This window comes from Galeopterus variegatus, unplaced genomic scaffold (assembly GCF_000696425.1).
Source record: "Galeopterus variegatus unplaced genomic scaffold, G_variegatus-3.0.2 Scaffold138, whole genome shotgun sequence".
Taxonomy (NCBI): Eukaryota; Metazoa; Chordata; class Mammalia; order Dermoptera; family Cynocephalidae; genus Galeopterus; species Galeopterus variegatus.
Genome location: NW_007726249.1, coordinates 460,217 through 488,169, shown reverse-complemented (window position 1 = coordinate 488,169; position 27,953 = coordinate 460,217). Strand labels below are relative to the sequence as shown.

Sequence of the window (27,953 nt, the reverse complement as noted above, 5' to 3'; positions counted from 1 at the left end):
CACAATACCACAGAATGATATTCATTTTTTGACATTTTAATTTTTTTCGTAGTTTGTTCCTAGAATGTGATGTCACTTAATTGATTTTTTTTTAAGTATATATGTATGTGGGTATATATGTTTAATCACTCATGGATGAGTCTAGTTTCCCAGAAGTGTTTTTTTCTCACTGTGTTTATTTTGTTTTATAATTAGAAAAAAAAGATAATTTTTTAAAAATATAAAAAGCATATCATGTGTGTTGTGAGAATTTCAAACAATACCCAGATATGAACATCTCCTAAAATACAATCTCAAAGATCTTTCCTCAGATATTTTTGCATTATGTGGGCTGACATACAAATAATCCTAATTTTGTGTAATCAAAATGGGATGATGATATACATTTTATTCTGCATCTTGCTTTATTTTTTATTGCATCTTGCTTTCTTTGCTTAATAATTCTTGGATATTTTCCTTATCTGTCCATATAGACTTACTATAATTATCTTATTGCTACATAGTCTTCTATATTTGCAAATATGATAATTGATTTAATCAGTCACCTGTTGCTATTCCAGGACTCTTATAAAAAAGGAGTTTAGACTTGCTCTGGGTAGTCATATAGATAGAATAAATTGTCACACACCACACCTGTGTTTGGCTGATGTGGCACCATTGCCTGGGAGTGTGGCCACCTGACTAATGTCCAGCTCATTCATTAGCTGACCTGTTGGTGGGAATATGTTATGGGGAAGAGAGAGAACATGGCAGACCATTGTCCTTTGTTGCGAGACTGCTACTTCTCTTATAAAACATAGAAATAAAATTGTTTCCTTTGAATTGTTCCTCTAAATGTCTGTGGCACACCTGCGAATCATTTTTTTTTTTTTCCTTTTTGTCTTTTTTTCGTGACCGGCAACGGATCGCAACCCTCAGTGTCGCGCCCGTACTGGACCGGGACCAGCAACGGGATCGCAACCCTCGGTGTTGCACCCGCACCTCGCTCAGCCAGTGAGCGGCCGGTCTGCATGTGGGATCCGAACCCCCGGCGGGAGCGCCGCCGCGCTCCCAAGCGCCGCACTGTAGCAGTGCACCACCGGGCCGGCCCACACCTGCGAATCATTTGCAGGATATCTCTGTTCTGTGAAGCATAGTTTAAGGAACACTCCTTTGGCTATAGCAGGTTTTTTAATAATTGAAACAGTTGATTATACATATTTGTGGGGTACAGAGTTGACCATCAGTATTTGTGTGCAATATGTGATGATTGAATTAGGATTATTAGTATATTCATCATTACAAAACATAATTATTCTTTATGTCCATTACCCAATTTCTCTCTAACCCTCATCTCCCTTCCCCTTTCCCACCTCTAGTAAACATAGTTCTGTTCTCTCCTTAGACATAGCAGTTTTAGGAGGTGGGCTGAATCTGTGCCTCCTCTTAACACAAACCAGAAGTTGCTTTTTAATATAGTCTCCATGTTACTTTGTTTTGTGACTAACATCATTTCTATAGAGGCTAACTATAAAAGATAATTATAATTAATTGACTTTCTAAGTTAATTTGGTTCTGGTTAGTTAAAGTTTTTGTTCACATTTAATGGAGTAAGTTGGGCAAGGCTGGTGATAGCTGAAGGCCTTTAAATATTTTGCAGAAAAAGGAAGTTTAAAAATACAAAATTAAAAGTTTTCCTAAAGCAGTATTAACCTAAAGTAGAGCTGCTGAAACTTTAATGTACATATGAATCACCTGGACATCTCAGTAAAGCACAGATCCTGAGGGTGTAGGTCCGAGGGCCTCTGAGATTCTCCATTTCGTATAAGCTACTCCTGAATACTGCAGGTGCCAACAGTCTGCCCAGCCACAGGTCATGTAGCACGAACCTAGAGTTTTGTCTCTTTCCAGGTTTTGGTAATTCTTCCTTCCTGGATGTGACTTTTTTACTCATATGTCCCTCTTTCAGAGTTTGGATTATGATCGCTGTATCAATGACCCTTACCTGGAAGTTTTGGAGACCATGGATAATAAGGTGAGTCCCACAATTCTGCATCTCTTGGGACTAAATAGTTCTTAGGACAGCTTTTCCCTCCCTCTTCTTCTAAGTGCTCCAGTAAGTATACCTACCCTTTGGTCTTTTAACCTTTTCGTGAGATATTGGCATTTATTCCCTAGACCTTCATCCTGTCAGTCAGAGTACCCACTGTCAATGCACCTGGCCCCGCCCCTTAGACTTCTTCATTCTTGCCTTGTAAAACACCTGAGATACTGGATGTCGTCCTCACTGTGCTTGCTGTCCATGTGGAATTTAGTCTAAAACTGGTTGGCCAAGATATGGTCCTTCCCTGCTGCCAACATAAGCCTGTGACTCACTGAATCATTCTTTTCCTGTGTGAACAGAAAGGTCGAAGGTATGATGTGATGAAGTGGATGATGGTGTTTGCTGTTGGATTCTGCACTGGGCTGGTGAGCAGGTTGGGTACGGAGGGGTGGTGGGCCCTGGGGGTGGAGGGGATCAGAGGGAAGGCCCTGACTTGATGAAGAACCTTTGTCATTTGTCATTAAAACATTTATAACATTAGAACACTTATCATCAGACCAAGACTGCCTTTTCTTTTTACCTTTTTTTGTTTTTAATTAATATTCCTGGCACAGCTTTTGTTTTTGGTTTGTGAAATGAATGTGATCCATACAACTGGTGCTCTTTCAGCACTCCAAGGTTTGGGCAAGACATCTCTTATGATATGATTATGAATCATAATCCATAATTTACCGGATAAGAGAAATAACCTCTGTCTACTGGGAAGATAACATAGGGGGTAGAGTACATGGATATTGAGGTCACTCTGTAGGGAAAAAGCAAAGTTGTGGTCACACAATTGTGAACATCATGCCCTTTGTTTAGCATAGCGTGCCAGTAAACGGTGGGACACCGTGGGTCTCAGGGAAGTTACTATGCAGTCCTGGGCTCCTCCCTGCACATTACTAATTTTGTCTAGAAGGTAGAGCTGGCAGTTGTGGGTGGAGGGTATGCCTTAATGGACAGGGTTCCTGGGCTCAACAAGTTCACCTGAATCACAGACTGGGTAAAATTGGAATCGTTGCCAAATACTATGGAAGCAAAAGGTCTGGAACCGTAACTGCTGACTTAATGTTGTGAAACCTGAAGAAGAGAAGATGCAAAAGTCAGCAGTCAATCAAATTGATACATGTCATCTGATTTTCCATCGATGTAATAAGATATACCCCCTAATTCTAAGTAGCAGCCTGTTTATCACCTTTCTCTAGAATTGCCCACAAGTCTTGTACATAACTCTACATGTTATTCCTGTAAAATAGAAACATGTATTTAATATAATCTCAAGGGCTAACTAACCACAATTTTTATTTTCATGGCACTGATGAAATTTTTACTGTAGTAAATTCTTTAGTAAAGAAAGATCTTATTAGGTGTATTGTAGGAGCCTCAGATCTGAGAGGGCACTCGCATTGTGTTTACCTATTCCAGAGAACTCACGCAAGCCAATAGGTAGAGACATCAGTTTGTTAGACTTAAGGGAGTTGCTGTGGTGTTTGGCTGGCTGGAAATTCGCATTGCCACAGGGTACATAAAACAGTTATACAGTGAACAGACCAAAGTAGAGTTGTAAATCATTTGCATGCTTATGCCTAGACCCTCACCCAACTCAGAGCATGGGAGATCTGGCTGAGTAGATAAGTCAACCTATCCTCCTGGCGCCAGAGTAGTTTGATATCAGTGTGCAAACTCATTTACATGCTGATTCATTTACTCAGGGTTCCCGCTTCCTCCAGTCCTCCGTTTGTTTTAAAGGAGAAGTGCCTTTCCTTGGGTAACAACTTTGGCCAGGGGTAGTTTCCCAGCAGGGAGGGGGAACTCTGGTATACATGGGGAGGGGGAATAGGTCTATGTCCAGCATTTACCCTACACTGGGTAAGAATAATTGCATTCAAAAGGCCTCTGGCAACATTCTGATGGATACCATTGTCGGGGGAACTTGGGTAGGTTTAATTGTTTCACTGGAATCGGAGTATTTATTTTGCTATATATATTTCTAGTTGTAAATTTCCCTGTAATAAGCATAGTCATTAGCCATCTAGTTAGTCTTTTTGCTACTTTTATATCAAACTCCTTTGAACTACCATTTATCAGTACTAGCAGCTTAACCTCATACCCTTGTATTCTAGGAAGGCAGACCTGCCTTTATAATGCAGCAACCAGCTCCTCTGACTGCTGACTCTTGGATCTGTCACCACCTACTGTTTCAGTATTAAAAGGCCTCCAGGCATTGATTTGAGGGAAGGCCAGAGTTAAAGGCATGAAGCCTTTCATCCTGAAGCCACAAATTAGAAGTCTTTCTAATTCTTTTTTAAGCCCTGAGCACTTATAAGAGGGGAATAGTGGAACATGGGTTGCTTTCTCTACCCAGAGTAACCATTGACTAATAAGATGGTTACAAGTCCAAATAATGACATAAAATATGAAATGCTAGTAACACACATGCAAAAACCACATACACATAAGTGAAGGTTGTCTTTTAAAGTAATACCCTAAGCTGTGTGCTTATTCTTCTAAACATCAGTGAAGACATTTTTGGCATTCTTCTTTTGAAGCCACCTTTGCAAAGGGTTGAGTGGTTCCTCACACAACTCAGTATTACTACTGTTTTTTTGTTTGTTTGTTTTTTCTGGGGTTTTTTGGTGGCTAGCCAGCAGAGGGATGGAACCCTGGACCTTGATGTTCCCAGCACCACACCCTAACCAACAACTAAGCAGCCAGCCCAAGTGTTATTACTCTTGAACCACAGGACGGTCTTCTTTGGTTAACTCACATCTTTTTCTGCACCCTTTTCTCTTTTTGTTTTTCTTTGCTTCACTCAACTTAGCTGTACCCCCTTCCTTTGCTCTTTGGAGGGTTGGTGGGGCCAGGGTGGAGCAGGGGTCTCCTCAAAAGCCAGAGTGACTAACGAAGTTCATTCACATATTGCTGTTGGTGACTTGATCAGCCCCCCTAAGTTAGTGGGGGAAGGCGGTGCTCTCAAGAGAGCACCTGTTACATGCCTGGGAAGGGGGCTGAGTGCTGGGTCGCTTGCTCTTCACAGGTGGGTCTCTTTGTGGACTTTTTTGTGCGACTTTTCACCGAACTCAAGTTTGGAGTAGTACAGACATGTATCCTTTTGACAGTTGCTCGTGTTCATGGACTTAAGTGGTCACTGAGATTCTTTCTTGTCTAGAAATGAGTTTAACAGTAAACTAGATACTTGAAGGGGTACTTATTAGCCATTCCGCCTTAAGGTTTTTAATAGTGTTTGAAGGACACACAAGGAAGACTTCAATAAATAGACATATTGTGAAGTTCATAGTTGGTAAGACACAAATGCCACAAAAGATGTCTGTTTTCTCCAATCAGTCTCTAAATTCAATGTAGTTTCAGTCAAAATTCCAATAGAATTTATCACAGAACTCAAATTCTCTTTCTAAACTTGTATAGAAGAGTAAAGGGTCAAAAGTAGTTGAGACAGTTTTGAACAACAAGCAGGTGGACTTGCCCTACTAGATGTCAAGACTTATAAAATTTAAGATATAGTAACTGAAACACTGTCATATTAGTGCAGAAATATCCAATTAGACCAATAGGAAATAATAGAGAAGCAGAAACTGTTCCGTACATACACAGACATGTGGTGAATGACAGAGATGATGTTATAAATCAGTGGGGAAGGGATTGATTATTTAATAAGAGATGCTGGGACATTGGTTGTTCATTGGAAAAATATAAAATTAGATTCCTACATCATACTGTAAATAAAGACAAATTCCAGATGGATTGAAGATGTAAATAAGCAAAACAAAACTTTAACAGACTATATGTCGTCAAGATTAGAGAATAATTTTTAAACAAAACTCCAGAAGGCACAGACTGTAAGGGAAAAGATAAAAAAAACTTGAACACATCTATTTATAAAGACAACCCCAAACAACAACAATAAGACACCATAAATAAAGTGAAAACAAGTCCACAGCCTGGGAGAGGTTATTTACTCTGCTTTTAAGAGACAAATAATTAGTATCCAGCATATAGGAAGAACTCCTGCAACTCAATAAAGAAGAAACCAAACAACCCAATAGAAAAGTGAGCAAAGAATGTGAACAGGTGATTCTCAGAAGAGGAAAACTGAGTGGCCAGTAACTGATGGGAAAATAATAGGAATGTGCACATTCCTACAACTCAAATTCCTCTTCTAGATGTGGACCTTAGACATGTACAGAGTCGTTCATTGCAAAAAGTTGGATTGGCAAATGGGAGAATGGAAAAATTGTGATATGTTCATATGATGTAATTTTACACAGAAGTTGAAATGAATGAACTAGGGCTGTATCAACAGAGCTAATTCTCAAAAACTTGAGAGAGAAAAAAAGAAGTTGTAGAATGTACGTAAACTGGGCCGGCCCGGTGGCGCACTGGATAGTGCGCCGCTTGGGAAGCGCGGCGGCGCTCCCGCCCGAGGGTTCGGATCCCACATACAGACCGGTTCCCGCTCACTGGCTGAGCGAGGCGCAGGAGCAACACCGAGGGTTGCGGTCCCGTTGCCGGTCCCGGTCTGGTGCGGGGGCGACACTGAGGGTTGTGGTCCCGTTGCCGGACACGGAAAAAGACAAAAAAAAAAAAAAAAAAGAATGTACGTAAACTGCAAAATAGACAATATGGAGCTGTGCAAAAATACGCAGGGAAGAGCAATTTGTCCCATGGGAGGGAAGAAGGAAAGCAAAGTTTTCTGGTGTTTTTAAATGATGTCTAACGTAAATAAAACATTAGAGAAAAGAAAATATCTGGAGCAAATATGGCATAATGTTGAGATTTGTTAAAGCTAGGACTGTGAGGTATGGGCGAATGTTACTTTTCATAATGTAGTTTTTCGTAATTTAAAAATGTAGAAGACATCTCCGGCAATTTTTTTAAAAATGTGTGTGTGGAGAACAGGAAGATGTGCACTCAGCAGCCCACGTGGTTTGGAAGAGAAGAAGCTACCCCATTTCACACGATTACAGGGACACCCTTGGCTGACTAGCACATTTTTCCTTAACCCCATTTCTGCAGCGGTGGAGGAATGCAGCCAGAAAGGCTGCCTTGCCCTGTCCCTCCTTGAACTCTTGGGTTTTAACTTGACCTTTGTCTTCTTGGCCAGCCTTCTTGTCTTAATTGAGGTGAGGTGGCTTGGGTATTGCCTGTTTGCTCCTGAGGTTTTGAGTCCTGTGTTCATTTTCTCCCTGTCCATTTCCTCTCCCTCTTCCTCATCAGGACAGATATATTTAGAATATAGATATTTCAGAAAGTGGCCTCTTGTTCACTTAGAGGTGTTTCTTAGAGAGGTTTCAGCCTCTGGAGAGATTAAAGAGGAAAAATCTAGATTAGGGTGGTGGCTCTCAACCTTAGCAGCACTTTAGAATCACTTAGAAATCTTAAACAAAAAAAAACCCCAAAACTACTCATACTTGGATCCCAGCTCAGACAATGAGATCTCTAGAAGTAGGGTGCCATTACTGATTTTTTTTTTTTGTCTTTTTTTTGAGACCGACCGCACCGCGTTCAGCCAGTGAGCGCTGTGAGTGCACCAGTCATCCCTATATAGGATCCGAACCCGCGGCGGGAGCGCTGCTGTGCTCCCAGCGCCACACTCTCCCGAGTGCGCCATGGTCTGGGTCCCCACACTGATTATTGAAAGGCTCCCCAACTGATGTTGACTCCCCTGAGAACTTGTTAGAAATGCACATCCTTCCGTTTCCTCTACTGAGTCAGGAACTGCAGGGGTGGGGTGGGGGGATGGAGGGCCGGCATCTGTGGTTTAACAAGCCCTCCAGGTGATGCTGATGCTGCTGACAGAGAGGGTCAGTTCTCCCTCTTTAGCTGCCAAGGTTGTTGAGGGTAAGCTGTAGATTTTGAGTTTGTGGGTGTGCCTGCTCTCCCCCATCAGCCAGTGGCAGCAGGTTCTGGGGTACCTGAGATCAAATGCTATCTGAATGGCGTGAAGATTCCAGGAATTGTCCGTTTCCGAACTCTGCTCTGCAAAGCCTTTGGAGTGCTGTTCAGTGTGGCTGGAGGTAAGGAGGGTCTTTCTTTTATCCTTCAAGGGTCAAAGATGACAAGAAGTATCGTGTATGTAAATTAATTAGATTTGGACTGAAGGGCCCACCATCAAGCAGATGTCTGCACTTTTTGTTGATGGGTTATTTTTTAAATGCAGACACTGTTAGCATGTTACTATTCAGAGAGACCTGACAAACACACTATTCTGTTTTGAAGTAGAATGACCATCTAGTCAGTTTGCAAACTTGGCTTTTAGCAAACCTTTTTGTGTAAAGGGCCAGATAGTAAATATTTTAGGCTTTGTGGGCCCAGAGACAAAATCAAGGATCTTATGTTGGTACCTATATAACCATTTCAAATGTATCTATTTAAGAAAGTACAGAAACAGCTGTAGTTTGCTGACCTTCAATTTGGAATTTAAACAGTATTTTCTCATATAGACAGACTTTAGTTGATGGGAATTTGGCTCAGTCTTCCTCTTATAAAGTCATATGATCATCTCTGTTTTATAGTCATCAAGAGAAAGGCTTGCATAGCAAAGGTCTCCTGACCCTGAGGCCTTCCTGCACTGACTGGTGGTCTCCCTTTTCCCTGTTCCCAGGGCTCTTTGTGGGGAAGGAAGGCCCCATGATCCACAGCGGAGCAGTGGTGGGAGCTGGCCTCCCTCAGGTAAGGGTTGATGGCTGAGAGGGTGGGTCCCTCAGAGTGGATCTCCTGGGCCAGCTCGGGGCATGTCTGTTGTTGAATTTGGGGAAGTCCATTGGGAGGACCCTAATGTGATTTTGGAACCTGATGCCATTCTGGGTTGATGTGAAAACTACATGGTCTGTTTCCCAAAGAGCACATAACTTAACACATTGAAGTTTTAATGATGCCCTGCTGAGTCCTAGGAGCAGAAATGGGACATACAGGGAAAAAAATGTGACATCCACAAATGAAGGTCACTTGGTGCTTCCACAGCCATTGCCAAGTGCCTCCACGTAGGGTGGTTTGGTCAATCACTTCAGTACTGCCAAATCCCAAGAGGCTGGAAGCATCAGCTGAGGTGGTTTTAGGTTCAGCTCTATGCTGATTCCATTTAACATAGCATGGTAATAGTAGCAGCTGCTAGTTAAGTCTGCCTATGTGCCAGACTCTGTCTATACTAAATCCTTTCTTATAATCACCTTGAGTGTTTAGTTTTTATCATCATCTCCATTCTCAGATGAGGAAACTGAGGCTTAGAGAGGTTGAGGAACTAGCTCAGGACTGCAAAGCTCCCATTTTTATGGGCTGTTCCAGATTCCTGGGCTGCAAGCTGGAGGAGTCTCAGTTTTCTGCGAGCCATCGCTTGTGGATGCTTACCTCTCTTGAGGGGAGGGAGTGATTATGAGTTGTTGAGGCGAAGGAGAGAAGGTTCTTTCTTCCAGGGCCTGTCTTTTGATCTCCCTCTTGCTACTGCCTCAGGGGCCAGGTCTCCTAGAGTGAGCTGAGTGGTGGGGTGGAAGGAGGCTAAGCGTAGAGTGGGCGCCAGCATGAGAAGTGGTTGAGCAGACAGACAGATGGCTCTTGGGCCCCTCCCCCTACCGACATCCCCTGAGCAGAGCCCATGTGATCTTCTGCAGCAGGTTTCAGTTCCTCCCAGCCCTTCGCTCAGCCCTTTCCCCTTTTTCTTTCCAACTTGTTGACTGTGCACAAAATGCAGTTTCTGAAGGTCCTCAAAGTTTGAGGTCAGGAAAAGTAAGTTTCTCCCAATGTATCAGAACTTACCTTTTTTAAGAAAAGGAGGTAACTTTTTTTTTTCTAGGTTGCTGTTTTTTTTTTTTTTCCTTTTTGTCTTTTTTCGTGACCGGCAACGGATCGCAACCCTCAGTGTTGTGCCCGTACCGGACCGGGACCGGCAACGGGATCGCAACCCTCGGTGTTGCGCCCGCACCTCGCTCAGCCAGTGAGCGGCCGGTCTGTACGTGGGATCCGAACCCTTGGCGGGAGCGCCGCCGCACTCCCAAGCGGCGCACTGTAGCAGTGCGCCACCGGGCCGGCCCGAGGTTGCTGTTTTGGACTCTTTCTTCTTGCAGCACACCTGCCCAGGTGTGCTCACGCGAAAGCGCCTCCCCAGGTGCTCTGGGTTCAGCTTCAGTCCTTGAGGGCCCCTCCCTAACTTTGTTCTCTGTTTTAGTTTCAGAGCATCTCCTTACGGAAGATCCAGTTTAACTTCCCCTATTTCCGAAGCGACAGGTATGGTAAGGTCAGGAATTGGTTTTTTTTAAAGAACAAAATGTTACCATACTATCAGTCACACCCAGTACTTGCTCCAGCCTGCCTCACGGTCTCCCCTGCTAGGCAGGCTGTGTGTGAAACCTGACTGTCAAGAAAAGAAATGGGTTTTGAATTATTCTGAAAATAAGAGGTGAAAGGTGGCATCATGACTTGTATTTTGTCATGCTGTTAGGCCTATGGGCATCTCAGGAGATGAAGATGGTCCAAGATTGAAAACCCAACCAAGAAAGGCATATTATCAAGAGGGTGTTTTGTATTCCCAAGTGATTTACTTGGTCAGCTGCCTTTCTGGGCTGGAAGGTGCTCTTCTCGGTGGAATTTTTAACCTTGTAGATTTGTGTGTGATACTGACCTTCACACATTGTTAGGCCCTTGGAATCAGAGGCCCCAGTGCAGAGCTATGGGACACCTTCCGCAAGTCATTGTTCTGCTGCTGCTCTCTGTGTAACCAGCAAGCACCTGGACATCTTCACTAATTCTGTGGCTTTTCTGGAAGGAAGATCTGGTGGGAACATGCTTCACCTGTGACAGCTGGAAGTCTTTGGTCCACCTCCTGAGCTAGGGGCAGAGGTTCCATGTTCGTAGAGTAGACAGATGTTGGGAGCTCCTGTCCCACCCTATGCCCAGGCAGAGGAGCCACTACACCTGAGGGAGCTCTGAAGCAGAGGGTGTTTGGATGTTGGGTGAAATGAGGCTGCCTCACCAGGGACCTGCCCTTTCAGGATCCCTGACCATTCATAGGTTGGAGATAAAAGGTTCATGGATAAGGGAGTGAGAAACTGCTGTCGCGGCCTGAGGATTCTTTCTTGGATAAACCATCTCTCCCTTTCTATTTTCTCCTCAGGGACAAGCGAGACTTTGTGTCAGCAGGGGCGGCTGCCGGAATTGCTGCAGCTTTTGGGGCCCCAATTGGGGGTACCTTGTTCAGTCTGGAGGAGGGCTCGTCCTTCTGGAACCAAGGGCTCACATGGAAAGTGGTGAGAACCACCTCCTAGACTTACCATGCCCCCCCCTCCCCAAATTAAACTGGGCGTTTCTTACTTGATACATTTAACATTTAAGGGTAGTTTTGATGAGACTGGGAGGGTTGACTCAATTGGAAGTTCCTTTGCTCTAGCACGTGTGACCTCCAAACTATGGACTTTTTATATTTTTCATATCAATACCCTCCCCATCCCTCAAACAACAAGCCCCGAATCAAACTGCTGTTATCTTCTCTTGATGAGCCCTCTGATGTGAACACAGGGAACTGGCTATTGTCATAAGGCAGGAAGTGGCAGAGTTGGGACTTGAACACAGCTTCTACCTCAGAGTAGGGTGTCCTTCCCATTGTGTTTACCCTTCCTTTTTGGTGCAGGGTCTGGTCTGTCATAGGCTCTAAATCAATAGGCTCTCACGATAGGCTGCTTGAATGAAAACTTCATAGAACATGATTTAAAATGCTTACACTTGAGATATAGCCGCTGTTGTGGTCCAGATCCCTATGTCCCAAACTAGGTTTCCCAGGTCTCTATGTGAAGTAGTAGGTTTTAAGAGAAAGCGCCAGGGAGGGAGCAGGACATGTCACTATAGAATGTTCTTGTTTTTTGTCTCCTGTCCCCTAGCTTTTTTGTTCCATGTCTGCCACCTTCACCCTCAACTTCTTCCGTTCTGGGATTCAGTTTGGAAGTTGGGGTTCCTTCCGGCTCCCGGGATTGCTGAACTTTGGAGAGTTTAAGGTATGTTTTGTCCTTTCCCTCAGGACTTCTTACTTGACCTGTGAAACTGGGTGATCAGGGGGTAGGTACAGCTTCTAGCATGGCATCTCCGCCCCTGTAGTCTCCTCTGTGCGGGCTCGGTGTGAGCAGGGTTCCAGTGCAGCCTTGGTTCTTTTCGAAGGGAAGGCAGCCCGGCTCTTGTTTCTGTCTTCTGCTCTTCTGTCCCTGTTCTCATGGCCACTGTGGTTTTTCTCTCTCCCTCCCTTTCCCCTTCTCTCAGTGCTCTGACTCTGATAAAAAATGTCATCTCTGGACAGCTATGGATTTGGGTTTCTTCGTCGTGATGGGGTTCATTGGGGGCCTCCTGGGAGCCACGTTCAACTGTCTGAACAAGAGGCTTGCAAAGTACCGTATGCGAAATGTGCACCCGAAACCTAAGCTCGTCAGGTATCTGCACAGTTGCCCCCCAGCCTGTTGTGGCTCCCTGAGCTGGGTGTGGGCCGGGCCATCTCTCCCGAGGAGGACGACCCTGCTTTCTGCACCAGCTTTGATTTCTCATCTAAGACAGGTCGTAAACAGGGCCATAAATCTGCTCTACTAGTCAGACAGGCCAAGAGGCTAAGTCTGCACTTAATTTATATCAGAGTTGCTGGTTCCCTCCTGGTCTCTCGCCACACACAATGAAGTCAGAAGGGTCAGTGTGGCCCTGCTGAGGGGCTTGCTCTCTGGAGACTCTCTTGCCTTTGGGACTTAAATGGAAGGAGGCCGTGTTGTTCCTTGGAAAGAGATGATGTGGACGCAGCAGCCCATTTTATTGACTCCCCACTTTTTACGTGCAAATTGCTGGAATACAGCAAGTCACTGACAAATTCTGCCTGTGGGTTGACTGACCAGGGGCTGCTGTGAATGTTTTTTGGGGAAATGAGGGGTGGGGGTAGGCAGGGCTGTGTTTTTGAGTTCCCAAGACCAGGGCATCTTCCTACTGCATCGTAACAGCTGTGCTTTGCTTCCTAGAGTCTTAGAGAGCCTCTTGGTGGCTCTGGTAACCACTGTGGTGGTGTTTGTGGCCTCGATGGTGTTAGGAGAGTGCCGACAGATGTCATCTTCGAGTCAAATTGGTAATGACTCATTCCAGCTCCAGGTAACCCCAGTGCGCCTACTGCCTTTATCCTACACCCATGAAGAAGAATCCAGAAATGTGTGACTTGCCTCTCTTTAGAGCTAATAGATGTGCTGGGCACATCCTTCCACACCTGTATCAGATTGCTGAGAGGTACAGGAATTTGCGCAGCACACACCCTCTCTCTTTTCCACTTTTGTGAGAACCCTGGCCATCACAGAGCGGAACACCTCTCTGTTGAACAAAACTCACTGGGAACAGAAGCTCAGGAAGCTGACTGCCCACTTCTCTCCAAGCCCTAGTTATTCTTCTGCCTCTCCATGCCCGAAAGGGGCCCGCCAGCCCTGAGGCTCAGCACCCATCGCTTCACCTTGGCTACCTGGAGAGTCATTGTTAGGGCGGGGAGAATGGAATGTCTGCCTCAGGGTGAGCGACTGTCCTGACTCTTCCCAGCATCCTCTGGTTCTTGCTGGGTTTAGATCGTTGACTGCCATGCATCCTTTTTGCACTTCCCCTTTTCCCTTCTTAGGGTATGTGTTATTTTCCAGAACCTTTCCCTGAGGAGCTGGCCCATGAGGTGGGTGTTGGCGCTCACTCTACCCTGTGCTTTCTGGTCCAGCCCACTGGTTCTGGGGCTAGATATGTGGCCGAGTGGGTCAGCCAAGTACGTGGCTCTGGCCACTGGGATGGAGGCTGGCAAGTATTCTCTCACAGCTCTCTTCTTGTTGCTCCTAAGTAGCCACCTGAATCTCTCAGATTCCCTTTGGGGCCCTTGTCTGGGGTGGCTGCCTCTTCAGTGTCTCCAGAATAGTCCACGAATAGCCTAGAACATTGGATCAGGGGTCAACAGACTACAGCCTAAGGGCCAGATTTGGCTGTTGGCAACTGCTTGTTTTGTATAGTCCCCAGTCCCCAGGCTAAGAATGGTTTTTACATTTTTCAAAGGGGTCAGGAGTGGGGCAGGGAGAAGAATGTGCCGCAGTATGCGGCTGCAAAGTCTAAATATTTATTCTCTGGCTCTTTATGGAAGGAGTTTGCCAACCCTTATTGTTCATTATTCCCAAAGCCACTTCATTACCAGACGGTGTTTTTCAAAATGTGCTCTATTATGGAACGTTGATATATGTGATTAAGAAACAAAAAGGATTCTGTGGTCAAATGTGTTAACCACAATTAAAGTTTCTGTAATAGGAGACTTCTTAGGGCCTTTAGTATCCAATAAATATTACAACGTTTGGCATGTTTATCATGTGCCAGATATTCCACTTTACATACATGCTCTCATTTCACCCTTTGCACCACCTAGTGTGCTGGTAGTAGTGTTATCCCCACTTTACAGATGAGAAAACAGGCAAAGTGAAGCCTTGACCAAGGTCACTCACCTAGTAATATATAGCACAAGGAGTAGGTGTTATTCCCATTTTATAGACAAGGAACTGAAGCTTCATGAAATGAAATACTTTTCCCAAGGTCACTAGAGAGTGGCAGAGTTAGGGTCAAAGTCATCTGATGTTGGAACCTGTGCTCTTTTAGCAGATACACTGGTTTCCAAAAAGTGTGTCACCACAGGACTCTTTCCAGAGCCTGCAGAATTGCTGTTCCTCCAGACATAGTTTGGGAAACACTGCCTGTGTTGATTCTTAAGCTGTCGTTTCAGCTTGTCCACTGTTGACTCTGCTCTGCGATGCTGGGTCTCTGCACACATTTCTCCTTTGCCATTAGGGGATTCTGCCATGAGGGGAAGCTGTCCTGTTTCCTACCGCAGTCAGCATCCAGCTGTATTGCCTAGCCAGGCTGAATTGGTGGATGATATGAACCTTTACCTGGTGCGCTTATAATGTCCGCATAAGGTGTCTCCATAGCATCATGAATAGTGAATCCAGGAAAAACCCATAGGGGAAGCTGTCCTGTTTCCTACCGCAGTCAGCATCCAGCTGTATTGCCTAGCCAGGCTGAATTGGTGGATGATATGAACCTTTACCTGGTGCTCTTATAATGTCCGCATAAGGTGTCTCCATAGCATCATGAATAGTGAATCCAGGAAAAACCCATATCCTTAAGTAATCTTTGAAGTAACACTTCCTGTTCATGTATACAGTGATGGTGTGATGTACCTCCCTGCACACCATCAACAGAAAACCAGAAATGTCATGCTCCAAACACTCTTGCCCTCTAGGGAGTTGGGTGTACCAGCCTCTCATCTTCCCACACACAGTGACAGCAAGAGTAAGAGGTCTAAAATGTGGAGAAATAATCTCTTTTTCTTAGTTTGGGTTCCATTCACCAGATGGGTTTTGGCAGGAGAGGCAGACAGGAGCCGGTGTCTGCCATCCCAAAGCAGGTTTTCTTTTGCAGCAAATTCAGGATAAAAGCTTTTTCCATTTGGAACCAAAGTTGGAGCTTTATGTCAAGCAGTGCCCCAGACTCTCCTCCCAGCCACCTGTCAACTCCTAGCCACTTCTCTCTCCCCTGCCTCACCTTCCCATAGTCCTTGGGGCTCCCAGGCCAGGCTGCTAGCAGTGTCGCTTACAAAGTTGGTAGCAGGAGAGAAGCAGAACCAAATCCATGGTGACGTTGTCATTAGTCGTGACGTTGTCATTATGAGCATGGCTGAACAAAGGCCCTCATGCTGATTCTTTCGTTCTTTGCATTCAAAGTACAAAGAGCTAATTATCACAGTTGGCTATTATTGGGTATAGGTCAGTGTTTGCTGCCTGTTGAACTTGCAGGTGCTGTCCAGCCAGAAACTTTTGACCTAGCTGGAGACATCTCACTTGAAGACTCAAGAGTGCTCTGGAGAGGTGCCCTTGTCCTGACTTTTTGATTCCTCCTTCTTAGGTGACATCAAAAAATGTGAATTCCAGTATCAGGACATTTTTTTGTCCCAATGATACCTACAATGATATGGCCACACTCTTCTTCAATCCCCAGGAGTCTGCCATCCTGCAGCTTTTCCACCAGGACAGTGAGTGTCTTGTGCTGCAGCCCACTCCCAGGTGACAGGTTCATCTCAGACACACCAGCCTTGCCCTTCACGCTGAGCAAGAGCAGGACTTCCCTTTGTAATCCGGCTCAGACGGAAGATTAGAGTTCCTACATCCAATGTTGGAAGCTAAACCGATTGGGGTTGGGAAGGGCCTGATGGGAGCTGAGACGGGCTGGTGGGCCTTGGCAGGTGTCTGCAGTGGGACTCAGGGCAGCTCTCGCCTTACAGGTACTTTCAGCCCCATCACCTTGGCCTTGTTCTTCATCCTCTACTTCTTGCTTGCGTGTTGGACTTATGGCATTTCTGTTCCGAGCGGCCTTTTTGTGCCTTCTCTGCTATGTGGAGCTGCTTTTGGACGTTTAGTCGCCAATGTCCTAAAAAGGTACAGTGTGTGTGTGTTTGTGTGTATGTGCGTGCCCACGTATGTGCATATGCACAAGTGTGCAAACCGCAGGTCCCTCCTGCACCCACCCCCAACCTACCAATGTGATCGTGACCACGTTCTTGGTTTCTTTCCGCACTAGCTACATTGGATTGGGCCACATCTATTCAGGGACCTTTGCTGTGATTGGTGCCGCAGCTTTCTTGGGTGGGATCGTCCGTATGACCATCAGTCTCACAGTCATCCTGATTGAGTCTACCAATGAAATCACTTACGGGCTTCCCATTATTATCACACTCATGGTGAGCACTTCCCTCCAAGGTACTTTCAAGCTCAGGGCCAAGTTCATCCCAAAGGGCCTGTTTTCAGGTCTTCACTCTGTGTTTCAGGTGGCCAAATGGACCGGGGACTTTTTCAATAAGGGCATTTATGATATCCACATGGGTTTGCGAGGTGTGCCGCTTCTGGAGTGGGAGACGGAGGTGGAAATGGACAAGTAAGGCCATGATTTCTCTCATCCTAGTTTCAGAATTTATAAGCTCCAGGGCCTAAGGAATGTTGGTATTAAAGGAGGAAACAGTAACTCAAGTTTACTGGGCTGGAAGAAGCAGCACATTTGTTCCCAAGCATATCTGGGAATATTGAGCAGCTCGAGGCGGCTGGGAGCTGAGGGGCTGGGCAGGGGGCAGGGGGCATGGTGGGAGCTTAGGGGCATGGCCTCTTCTCAGTTGTGTTTGGCTTCTGTGGCATTCTGGTTAAATATGTACTGAGATCTCTGGATCAAGTTTGTGATATGATTGAATGTTTAAAGTAAGGGTATACCAAGCCCTGGGAATGAGAACTAGCCTGCTTCACGTGTGCCTAAGAAAATGTCGCACCGTCAGCACTGATTATTCTGCACATAATCACCTGTTAACCCACCTAATAATCCAGAAATATTTGGGGCCTCCTCTGTTTGGATATCAGGCCCTTATAGGCTAATGCAGGGGCCAGCAAGCCTTTTCTGTAAAAGGCCAATAGCCTTTTTCATATTTCAGTTCTGCGGGCCGTATGGCTGCTGTCCCAACTATTGAGCTCTGACGTTGTAGCATGAGAGCAGTCACAGACAATGTGTAAATGAGTGAGCATGGCTAGATTTGATCTGTGGACTCTGGTTTCCCATCCCCTGAACTAAAGGAGCTCATTGTTTTCTAAATTCCACTGGTATAATTAGCCACACATGGAGTGTGCCATGGAGTGCCGAGGAGGTGGGCAAGCTGATGGGGTTCACTGAGAGGAAGCACTTGTATTAAGCTGAGAGATGAGTACAGGCCCCGAGTGTGACAAGGCAGGGAAGGGCATTTGAGGATGGGGAATAGCATGTGCAAAGGGGATGCAGGTACAAAGGGAGGCCTTGGGTTCAAGAACCACTGGGTTCAGAAGAGCAGGCCTAGTGGTACAAGCAATGATGGAGAACCAGCATGGCCCCATCACAAACTGCTCCAAGGGGGACTGCGGGCTCTGTCATGAGGCTGGATGGCTTCCCTCCCTCCCCCAGGCTAAGAGCCAGTGATGTCATGGAGCCCAACCTGACCTACGTCTACCCGCATACCCGCATCCAGTCTCTGGTTAGCATCCTGCGTACTACAGTCCACCACGCCTTTCCAGTGGTCACTGAGAACCGGGGCAACGAGAAGGAATTCATGAAGGGCAACCAGCTTATTAGTAACAACATCAAATTCAAGGTAAAGAAAACAGCCTGAGAGGAAAGGCTTCTCAGTGCTTGCCACACTCCCCCGCTGGCGTGGACGCACTTGGCTCCCAGGGAGAATCAGCACTATCTTTACTGTGTGCGACAGTGAGGCTGGATTTAGTGAGGCTGGACTTTATTGGGCCATCAAAGTGTGCATTCATTCTTGTGTCAGTAAGCATATGCACAGATCTTTTTTTTTTTTCTAAGTCAGCAGGTTTCATTATTCATTATCCACTTTGTGCAAGTATCAGGGAGGGTTCTAGAACTGCCAAAAACAGAAGTGGACTTTGACTTACTTAAGAAAGAAAAAGAAACCAACTGGAAGCTTCAGGACTGAGAGGAAAGCCTGGGTACTCTGGGGAGGCAGGTGCAGGGACCCAGGAGGAATGCGCACCAGCTGTTCTCTGTCCTTGGAGTACTCCCAATTCATGATCCAGGGAGAGGGGGAGTCCCATCGCCTGAGTTGGGTCATGTGCCCACCCCTTGGCACGGTGGCTTTGGGGGTGGGCTCATCAATGGATAGTCCCACCAGGAGAAGATGTAGGAGACAAGACGTTCCCCTCTAGAGCACTGAGAGTCTCTTCCCAAATCAAAAGAGTTGGGATGTTAGGCCGGTAGACACCACAGGGTCTCCAGCCAAGTCCTAGGATTCTCACTGGCTCCTTTGAATCACAAGCCCCTGAGCCACTGAGAATTCCTTGCTATTGATACATTAGGATGTGCTTTTGGCCCTCATTGTCCTCAAGTCCCTAAGCTCAGTGGGTGCTGCCGTGTCAGTGTGCCCACGGGTAGCAATTCAGGGCCTCCCTGTAGAAGCCCCGTCATCGTCACCCCTCCCCCACACAGAAATCCAGCATCCTCACCCGGGCTGGGGAACAGCGCAGACGGAGCCAGTCCATGAAGTCCTATCCATCCAGCGAGTTGCGGCACGTGTGTGATGAGCACGTGATCTCTGAGGAGCCATCTGAGAAGGAAGACCTCCTGCAGCAGATGCTCGAGAGGAGGTGAGCGTGGGCTGCTCGCCCAGGGGCCAGCTGCCCGTGGGCTGCACGAGCAAGCCAGCCCAGTGCCCAGGTGCAGCAGGGTAGCTCCTGAGCCTCGTGGGAACTTGGGGAGTGGCTGGGGCACGGACAAGAAGCCATCATGCTGAGGGTGCACTAGGCAGCGTCTGGTTTTTGTGTAACAGATACACTCCCTACCCCAACCTATACCCTGACCAGTCCCCAAGCGAAGACTGGACCATGGAGGAACGCTTCCGCCCTCTGACCTTCCATGGCCTGATCCTTCGGTCACAACTTGTCACCCTGCTCGTCCGGGGAGTTTGTTATTCTGAAAGTCAGTCGGTAAGTCACCAGGATTCTGGAAGGCAGGAGGGTGGTAGGAGTATAGTCCCTGAACTTCAGGAAGAGAGAGGTGGTTCTTTGAGCAACTTTCATGTGTCTGGGCTGTGTCTGGTGGCGCATGCTGCCTCATGGCCCCTTGCTGCAGTGAATGTCCCTCCAAGTGACGCCTGGTGAGGGCAGTGTGGTTCCCCTCCAGTTGTGCTTCACTTAGTCTCTGGACTCTTGCTAAGTGCCTTCTACTGGCCTGTGGTCTTTTAATGCAATTTCTGTATTTTAATTTCTGGTAGGAATGCGCTTTCTTAAATGCGTTACCAAAAGAAACGCCATTCTTTCCATTGGTTGTACTGTAGTTCTTTTCCCCCTTTCATTTGGCTTTTAGAGATATGAGGGGTGGGTGGGATGTGTTGTTTGAAGGGGTCCCTGGAGCCGCCTGAGACCCACACACCTTCCAACACTCTATCTCCTTAGACTGAAAACGTTACCCAGAGACCCCGTTTCCACACTGACTCTCCTGGCTGGGGTCTTGGCCATGGGAGGCCAGCCTGAGGCCACCCGTGGTCCAGCTGGACTGCAGAGAACAGTTAACGTGAGGCAGGACAGAAAGGGCCATGGGCCATGTTGGGGGACAGCCTGGCTGCAGGTGGGGTAGAAGGTGACGTGCAGCACAGGGACAAGGAAGTAGAGGGGGTGACGCGGGTAGATCCTGCAGGTCCTTGCCTGGACGTGGAAACCAGCTGGCCTGGCCCAGCGAAGCTCAGGGAGCCGGGGGCTGCTGCTGGCAGTGGATGGGTGTGAGGGCAAAGCTGCATGTGGGGTAGGGGAGGAGGCAGGTGGTGCCAACGCTGTGCCTGGCCTGGGCGCCCATGGTGGTGGCCTCCCACCCAGTGGCGGTCAGCAGCAGTGAGAACCGAGGGAGAACCCAGGAGACTGGGAATGGAGGAATAGCAGCAGAGCTGCTGTCGTGCTTCCCTGTGGCTGCTTATCAAAGTGCCGCAGAGTGAGGGGCTTGCAACAACGGAAACTCGTGGTTAAAGGCCACAGTACAAGATCCAGGTGTTGGCAGGGCCAGGCTGCCTCTGAAGACCTGGGAGAGAATCTGTCTGGCCTCTTCCTAGCTCGTGGTGGTTGCCTGCAGTCCTTGACCTTCCTTGGCTGTAGACACGTCACTCCGGTTTTGCCTGTTATTACATGACATTCTCCCTGTGTGTCCTCCTTTTTGTGAGGACCCTGTCATTGGCTTTAGGAATCACCCTAATTAAGTATGACCTCATTTTTAACTTGATTATATGTGCAAAGACCCTATTTCCAATAAGGTCAGATTCACAAATATTAGGGCTTAGGACTTGGCCATATCTTCTTTGGGGACACAGTTTAGTTAGCACTTTTCTCATTTAGATTTCAAAATAACCCATTTGCATCTTATGGATGAAGAAAGGGAAGTTTCGAGAGATCAGGGGACTTGCCCAGGTGACACAGCTAGGAATTGGCCAAGAACTGGCTTTGGGTCGAGTCGCTCCAAAGCACCTGCTGCTCTGCACCACCTGCCTTTCAGCGGGGCCATGGCTGGGCGGATTCAGACGTCAAGGGGAGGGGACTCTAGGTGTGACCCTGCCAACTGCTGCTGCTTGGCACAAGGGCAGTGTCTTGGTTGGAATTGCAGTGCGCCAGCCAGCCACGCCTTTCCTATGCTGAGATGGCCGAGGATTACCCACGGTACCCCGACATCCATGACCTGGACCTGACGCTGCTGAACCCACGGATGATCGTGGTGAGAAGTGCTGTCCCTCTAGGCCTGTCCTGCATGAAACGCTGCTTGTCCATTCTGTTCCCGTCTCAGGCCATGGGTGACATGTGCTGTCTCTTCTGCAGGATGTCACCCCATACATGAACCCTTCACCCTTCACCGTCTCACCCAACACTCACGTCTCCCAAGTCTTCAACCTCTTCAGAACGATGGGCCTGCGCCACTTGCCTGTGGTGAATGCGGTGGGAGAGGTGAGCCTGAGTCCGGGTGGAGAAAGGGGAACCCATGCCACCACCACCCACCTTCTCAAAAGGATCCTCCAACCACGGTGCTATTTGAGAGTCCAGGCTTCTCAACCAGGAGGAAACGTTAGAATTCCACAGGGAGGATTCTCAAACTAAAGCCCCCTCTGCAACTCCCCTAGCTAGAGTGAGACAGAGGGAGCCGGCTGGGTCATGTGGCTTGGAAATCCTTCCCCCTTTGGCCTCCTGCATGTTTACTGTCTGTCCCCTGCTTGGCCGGCAGATGGCACCACTGTCCTACTGGCTTTCCTTTCCACCACCAGAACCGCTTAGGGCTCTCTTAAATTCTGAGTGTTTCTTGTCACTCCTGACCGAGTCTTTATGTTCCTCAGTCCCCCACCCCTGCCCTGGGGATTCATTGCATTGAATGAGAGAATGTCCAACAATATACTTTGAGAGTTTTAAAATATAAATTACCAAGTAATTATTGCTGTAGACTTTTCCATTTTTTTTTCTTTTTAGGATATTCTGGTTTTTTAATCATACATTATTTTATTGTAGAAAAATAAGAAAATACAGATAAGTAAAAATATCAAAACCAAACCCTTATCCCTAGCCTGCAGAGGTAGCTATGTTAACTTTTCAAGACATACACTTTCAGTCTTTTTTTCCTACCCATTTGGAGGTAGAGATTTTACATACCAAGGTTTAATGAAAATGGAATCACTATTCACTGTTTAATAGCCTGACTTTTCACTTCATCTGTAGGAAATGACTTTCCACAGCAGAAAACCTTCATGTATAGTGTTATTTTAATGGCTCTGCAGCATGGCTGTCCAATCACTTATTCAGTGTCCTCAATTGTTGGATATTTAGTTAGATTTTATTACAACCATCATGCCCTTTTGAGGCTTTCAGTACATGTTGCCAAATTGCCTTCCAGGAAGTGATACCTCTTTAAAGGGTGAGTATCATACGGCATAACCCTGGCACAGCATGGCGTGTTCTTGCACAGATTCAGTTGCAGTAAATTATGTTTCTTGAAATGTGACTGCTGACTGTACTAAGTTCCAACACAGTTTATGATGTGACTTTGGGGCAGCAAACATCAGTGACAAGTGGGAACCACAGTAACAAATTGTGGCAAGATGGTGATTAGAAGGTGCAGCAGGGCTCAGGATCTCAGAAGCCTGCAGGGCCCCACGTGTTGCACAAGGGAGAGCTGGAGCATGTTTCCAGTTAAAGGACTTCCATTTCAGATGTTGGCTGGCCCAACAACAACCCTTTTTGGAGCTAAATTTGTCCCCTTGGCCTGCAGTTGATGAGGCCTGCTTATCTGTTTATCTTGTTCTCATCTCGAAACTGGAAGCCTTTACAATGAGTGTTCCAGGTTGTATCGTGTCTTCCTGCACTGTCAGGCCTGGCTCTGTGACAAACTAACCAGCTCTTCTCATTCCTCTCCTGGCCAATGGGTTTTATTCTGCGGGTGACTTGGGCCTTTTTCTCTTTGCCCTAGATCGTTGGAATCATTACACGGCACAACCTGACTTACGAATTTCTTCAGGCCCGGCTACGGCAGCACTACCAGACCATCTGATGGCCCAGCCTCGCTGCCACGGGCCAGCCCACCCTCTCCTGGAGCTGCTGGGGAGACAGCTCACTCCTGCTCCGGCCAGCACAGCCGGCTGGGGTGATCCAGGTCACAGAAGATTCTCAGTCACCCACCCGACTTGGAAAGCCTACAGTCATTGAACACTGCTGGTCAGAGATCCTGGGGTGATATTGAACCACACAGTTTGGACTTTTCTAACTTCCTTAACGAGTATCTCCCTGTTCCCTGCTTCCTGTGTTCCTACCATCCAGCGTTGGCCAAGGCCCACCTCAGGCCCCCCATTAAAGCCAGGAGCAGAGGTCGGAGCCAGGCCGAACCCCGTGGGGTGACACTCTGAGAAGGTTTCCTGCCCCATCCCTGCTGCTTCCTAGAGAACCCAGCTGTTGCCTTAAACCCTGTGGGAGGGACTTGGGCCAAGGCACACACTGGGAGGATGCCAGTTGCAAAATTAATACTAAATTTAGGAATTGGGCACTGAAAATTCCCCGTGTTTCAGGGAGTCCTTCCTTTGTTGGGACTCTTACCTCAACCTTTTCTGTAGTTCATTTTAAGGGAAATGTTCTGCTTCCTAGGTACGAGCAAGTACTCTGGTCTTGACCCTGCGGTTTGAGTCCCCTTAGAACCACCACCCTGCAGAAACACAAAGCATTGAAATCCCACTAGTAATCTCTGAACGGTAAATCTGATAAGAGGGTTGGAGTTAGTCTATCCTAACTTTTAACATTTCAGCTTTCTCTCTATTTGCAAATTACTCATGGTCTCCTAGTAACACATTTCCCCCCTGGTCCGTTCCTGATCCTTTTCATCTCCGTGATGTACTAAACTTAAGGTTTGATCTCTGTCTTCCCAGGGAAGCAGCCAAGCTCCAAGGATCTTGGCATCACCCAGCAAAGTTAACTAAAAGCAGGGTACCCTCCCCTACACAAAACTGCTTCACTGAACTCTGAGGAATGGTACTGTTTTTTACAGGTTGGAAAAGAGTCAATCCTGAGCCAGTGGCCACTCAAAGGTACAGGTTAGGATAAAGCAGGTGGTTTATTTGAGGCAGAGGATGTCTCCCTTCCACAAACATCTCTCACTCACCTGCTGCTAGCCATCCCCAACCTACTGAGGGCTCAGAAACTTCAAGAAGGTCTGCTGCATGGCAGGTGGGTGGGGTGGTGGGAAGGGGGAGATGCCTCCTGCCAGCACATGCCTGAAGGTCTTAGCATTAAGCATAGGGACCCACTCCCCTCCCCTTCAGGCTGTTGGCACTCTCTCTGAGTAGGCATCCGAAGTGAGTGTCTGGGTTTCAGGCATTTGCCCTTATCTCCCTCTGACTTGTTTACCTTAGTCCCACCAAGCATCCCTGTGGCAGACATGCTTTGAGACTCAAGATGGCATTCATTTGCATTTAGTTTTTTTAAACCATGGAAGTTGCCTGAAGGTATCCACATCCAGGCCATTCCCTGTCCCTCAGCCTCAGGGTGACTGTCTTAGCCTTTCAGCCTGGGGCAGGTGTCAGTGCTGGCTCTGCTGGTCCAGGTCTCATGCTCAGCACACCCTAGGGACTAATTCCACTTAAGTGAGAGGGTGGCTTCGGGATCTTTCTCAGTGACTATGCGGCCCCCCGCCCCCCAATCCTCCCATTTTCTTACCTCTTTGACCAAAATTACTTTGCTGAATTTTTCAGCTTCCCTCGATGCACCAGACTTATGAAATGGGGATGATACTCCCAGTAAATAGTTCAGGAAATCACAAGGACCAAGAAGGCAAACCCTTTTAAATGCGATTGTGTTCACCTCGCTGCCGCTTTATTTTATGGTGGCATTCAGAGTTTGACCACATTCGTTCTTCTGTTAAGAAGGAACCCAATCGTCCAAGTCAGGAGTCTGGCATGACCACCTGTTACTTTGTCCCCTCTTTCCACTCTTCTCTGGGATTGGCAGAGCTAACGCCCTGCAGGATGGCCCTGGGCTCTAGAGGCCTGGGTCTCTTGCCTCGGGCCTGCCCGGGTGAACATCGTTGGAATTTATTCCTCGTGCACATCGTGTTGTGTTTAAGTCACCAGATAGTTTGTTCCCATCAGTGTAGCCCAGAGATAGCAGAATGCAAATATCCCTGCCCCGCCTCAACCAACTGGATGACTGCCAAGGAGGACCCAAACTCAGGCCCCTCTGGAAAGGCGTGTGGTTTCCTGCCCCCTCTGTCTGTGTCTGCCCTTTCCACATAAGCCCAAAGACACAACTTCTCTACCCATAACAAATAACTAAGCCTCACTCCTTCCATCTCTGTCCAAGAGGAGCCAGCACCTGCATCTCACTTGTCACTAGCTCCTCACCTCCCAGTGATCTGGCACCTCAATAAAACACATCCACACAAGAGAATCTGGGGTTGGCTAGAGGTGGTTTTCTGTGTTCGTCCCCAGCTTGGTATTTCGTGGCTCCCTGGCTGAGGCGATCAGGGAGCGGGGCTGACGGATCTCCACTCCCGACTGTGGGACCTTTCTGCTCTGCAGGATGATTTGTTCATGACTTTGTTTAACAGTTCCTGGCTGGAGTGGACATTTGTTTGACCTAGTGGACCATATGACATTTCTGATGCAGAATTGTGCACTGACATGGCCCTTGTGACAAAGAAGCTTCCAAAAAGGCCAGAGTGGCCCTCCTGGGCCTGCAGTACTGATGTGCAGTGTTGCCCCCTGGCTCCTGCGGGCCTTGGTCTTTTCAACAGTCGCAGCTTCCTTCTTTCTGTGTGCGCTGTTTGTGTATATGGTAATGTTAGCTAACTCTGCAGTGTATATAAGTTGTATTTTTTTTAATTTGTAAAATTCTATTTTTTTTTTTTTGAACTTGAAAGTTCTCGTAACCGTAACATGTGAGAATAAAATGTCTTCATCCATCTCCTTTATCCTTTGGTCTCCATGGTGCTCTTTCTTTTGAGGGGTGCTTGGTTTTTATTTTAATCCCCCTCTTTCTACTGTGTAAGAATTGCAGTGCTAGAAGGTAGTTTGTAGTCTTAGCATCTCACATGGCTGCCCAGCGGGTCTTTCATTCACAGGAGTCCATTTATTAAGGTGGTTGCCTATTACACATAAAAATGGACTTAGCACTGTGGATCTTAGCAAAAATCTCCAAGTTACCACTGTCCTGTTTCTCCCTTCAAATGAACACTGCTCCGTCCTGTTTGCTGATCCTTTCCTCCTGCGAAAACCACCTTTTCCTGTCGGTGGCTGCTGCCCAGAGTAATAGATGGAGAATTCATTTTGTTTCCTGGCAATGCTGTATTTAGGAACTTGCCCCACAGATTCCCCTGGTATCCAACCAGAAGAAATTAAATCAATGCTGGATCTGTCGTCGTGAAGGCCTGTGGCTAGCTTTTCAGTGCCATCTGTCATTGCTTTTTGTTTTGCAAGAAATGCAACTTCCTTGGCCTCTTTTTAGGCTGCTTCAAGTTGCCATTCCACCAGAGGTGGAAACAGTCTCAGGCTCCCCCACCTACCCACAAGTTTCCTCTGAGTTCCAGGAGCATTTTCTGCCTTGTGTATTTGTCACATTCAGTCAGTTCCATTCAGTGTGAACCCTCTGTGTCATGGTGACGCCTTGGGAGTGTGCCCAGCTCTCTGCTCTCCCCCTCCCAGCAACTCACGCTTCCCCAGTGCCAGACCTCAGGAGCCAGGTTTAGTTTCTTCCTGTCTCTTTTACCCTTGTCCTTGTTAGTCATTCTCGGCTTCTTGGTTTCCGCCCTTCTGAATTTGAAGTCCAAGTAAGGAACATTTTGATTGGAAGTGGTTAAAGTTCTTCCCCACCTCCACCCCTTACCATCAGCTCACTTCTGGCCGCCCCTTCCCCTACAAGGAGCAAATGGCTACTTTGTTTTCTCTTTTTGCAATTTCTGTGCAAGACAAGGCAATTTGACCAACATTTATGGAGCATCGACTGTGGGGGTGCTGAAGGGGCATTCACCCTCAAGGAGCTTGCACTCTAGGGACGTAGATACACACAGTTGTATATGAGGCAAATTGTGTCATAATAGTTCCATACTAAATGTCACCCGTGAAGAGACTAATTTTTACTGGACACATGGTATCAGGGAAAGCTTGGGGGAAGAAGTGGCATTCACAGTGAGCCTTTAGGATGGAGTAGAATGTGCTAAGGAGGACCACGTACAGGGCATTCCAGATGGAAGGAACAGAAGAAATAAGGGCACACAGAAGCAAACATGTAGGTCTGGGGTGTCAGAGTGTCATAGAATGTTATGGAGAGTGGGATGTATGGGGTGACAAGTGGGAAGATAGGATACTACTCCCTGTTTAATGTGAATTTGGTGCCTGGTATTTTCTGCTTAGGACAACACCCTTTCAGAAACAAATACAAAGAAACCTGCATCTTCTCTAGTGGCTGTCACCTCACTAAAATCTACAAGTACAGGCACCTTGGATCTGAATTGGGAAAGACCATGGCTATTTCTCAAATGTGTGTGTCTGTACACAAAAGGCACAAACTTGCAGTTTGTCAGCACAGCAAACATTTCTTCAGATTGCTCACCTTTTAAACCCAACACTCAACTTACTCTTTTCAAAAGTCAAAGTGCAGTCCACTTAGTTGCAGCAGCTGACTCTCAAGCTGTATCAGAAAATCTAGTTAGTGCTCACTTCCCAAATGTGCTCAAAAAAAAAAAAAAAAAAAAATCCCTGTAACTGAAAAGCACTAGAAGTGCAAAATTGTCTACTGAGTACAACAGAGGTAACCAAGAAAGTCCAAATGTTTGT

At 47.0% G+C, this 27,953-nt stretch overlaps 1 protein-coding gene across 1 annotated transcript in view; it reads left to right on the top strand.

Annotated features, from left to right (window-relative positions):
* Nucleotides 1-26,092, top strand: part of CLCN6 (chloride channel, voltage-sensitive 6) — a 32,103-nt gene extending 6,011 nt beyond the window's left edge. Inside the window, exons 3-23 of the mRNA XM_008589772.1 lie at nucleotides 1,949-2,014; nucleotides 2,383-2,448; nucleotides 5,103-5,169; nucleotides 7,100-7,206; nucleotides 7,974-8,100; nucleotides 8,688-8,755; nucleotides 10,245-10,303; nucleotides 11,190-11,322; nucleotides 11,950-12,063; nucleotides 12,323-12,489; nucleotides 13,057-13,183; nucleotides 16,001-16,127; nucleotides 16,377-16,530; nucleotides 16,673-16,832; nucleotides 16,920-17,026; nucleotides 18,068-18,254; nucleotides 19,109-19,266; nucleotides 19,449-19,605; nucleotides 21,266-21,373; nucleotides 21,475-21,600; nucleotides 23,108-26,092. Of these exons, the coding sequence (XP_008587994.1) occupies nucleotides 1,949-2,014; nucleotides 2,383-2,448; nucleotides 5,103-5,169; nucleotides 7,100-7,206; nucleotides 7,974-8,100; nucleotides 8,688-8,755; nucleotides 10,245-10,303; nucleotides 11,190-11,322; nucleotides 11,950-12,063; nucleotides 12,323-12,489; nucleotides 13,057-13,183; nucleotides 16,001-16,127; nucleotides 16,377-16,530; nucleotides 16,673-16,832; nucleotides 16,920-17,026; nucleotides 18,068-18,254; nucleotides 19,109-19,266; nucleotides 19,449-19,605; nucleotides 21,266-21,373; nucleotides 21,475-21,600; nucleotides 23,108-23,188 (2,466 nt within the window). The 3' untranslated portion in view covers nucleotides 23,189-26,092. The remainder of the gene's footprint in view (nucleotides 1-1,948; nucleotides 2,015-2,382; nucleotides 2,449-5,102; nucleotides 5,170-7,099; nucleotides 7,207-7,973; nucleotides 8,101-8,687; nucleotides 8,756-10,244; nucleotides 10,304-11,189; nucleotides 11,323-11,949; nucleotides 12,064-12,322; nucleotides 12,490-13,056; nucleotides 13,184-16,000; nucleotides 16,128-16,376; nucleotides 16,531-16,672; nucleotides 16,833-16,919; nucleotides 17,027-18,067; nucleotides 18,255-19,108; nucleotides 19,267-19,448; nucleotides 19,606-21,265; nucleotides 21,374-21,474; nucleotides 21,601-23,107) is intronic.
* Nucleotides 26,093-27,953: the final 1,861 nt, after the last annotated feature.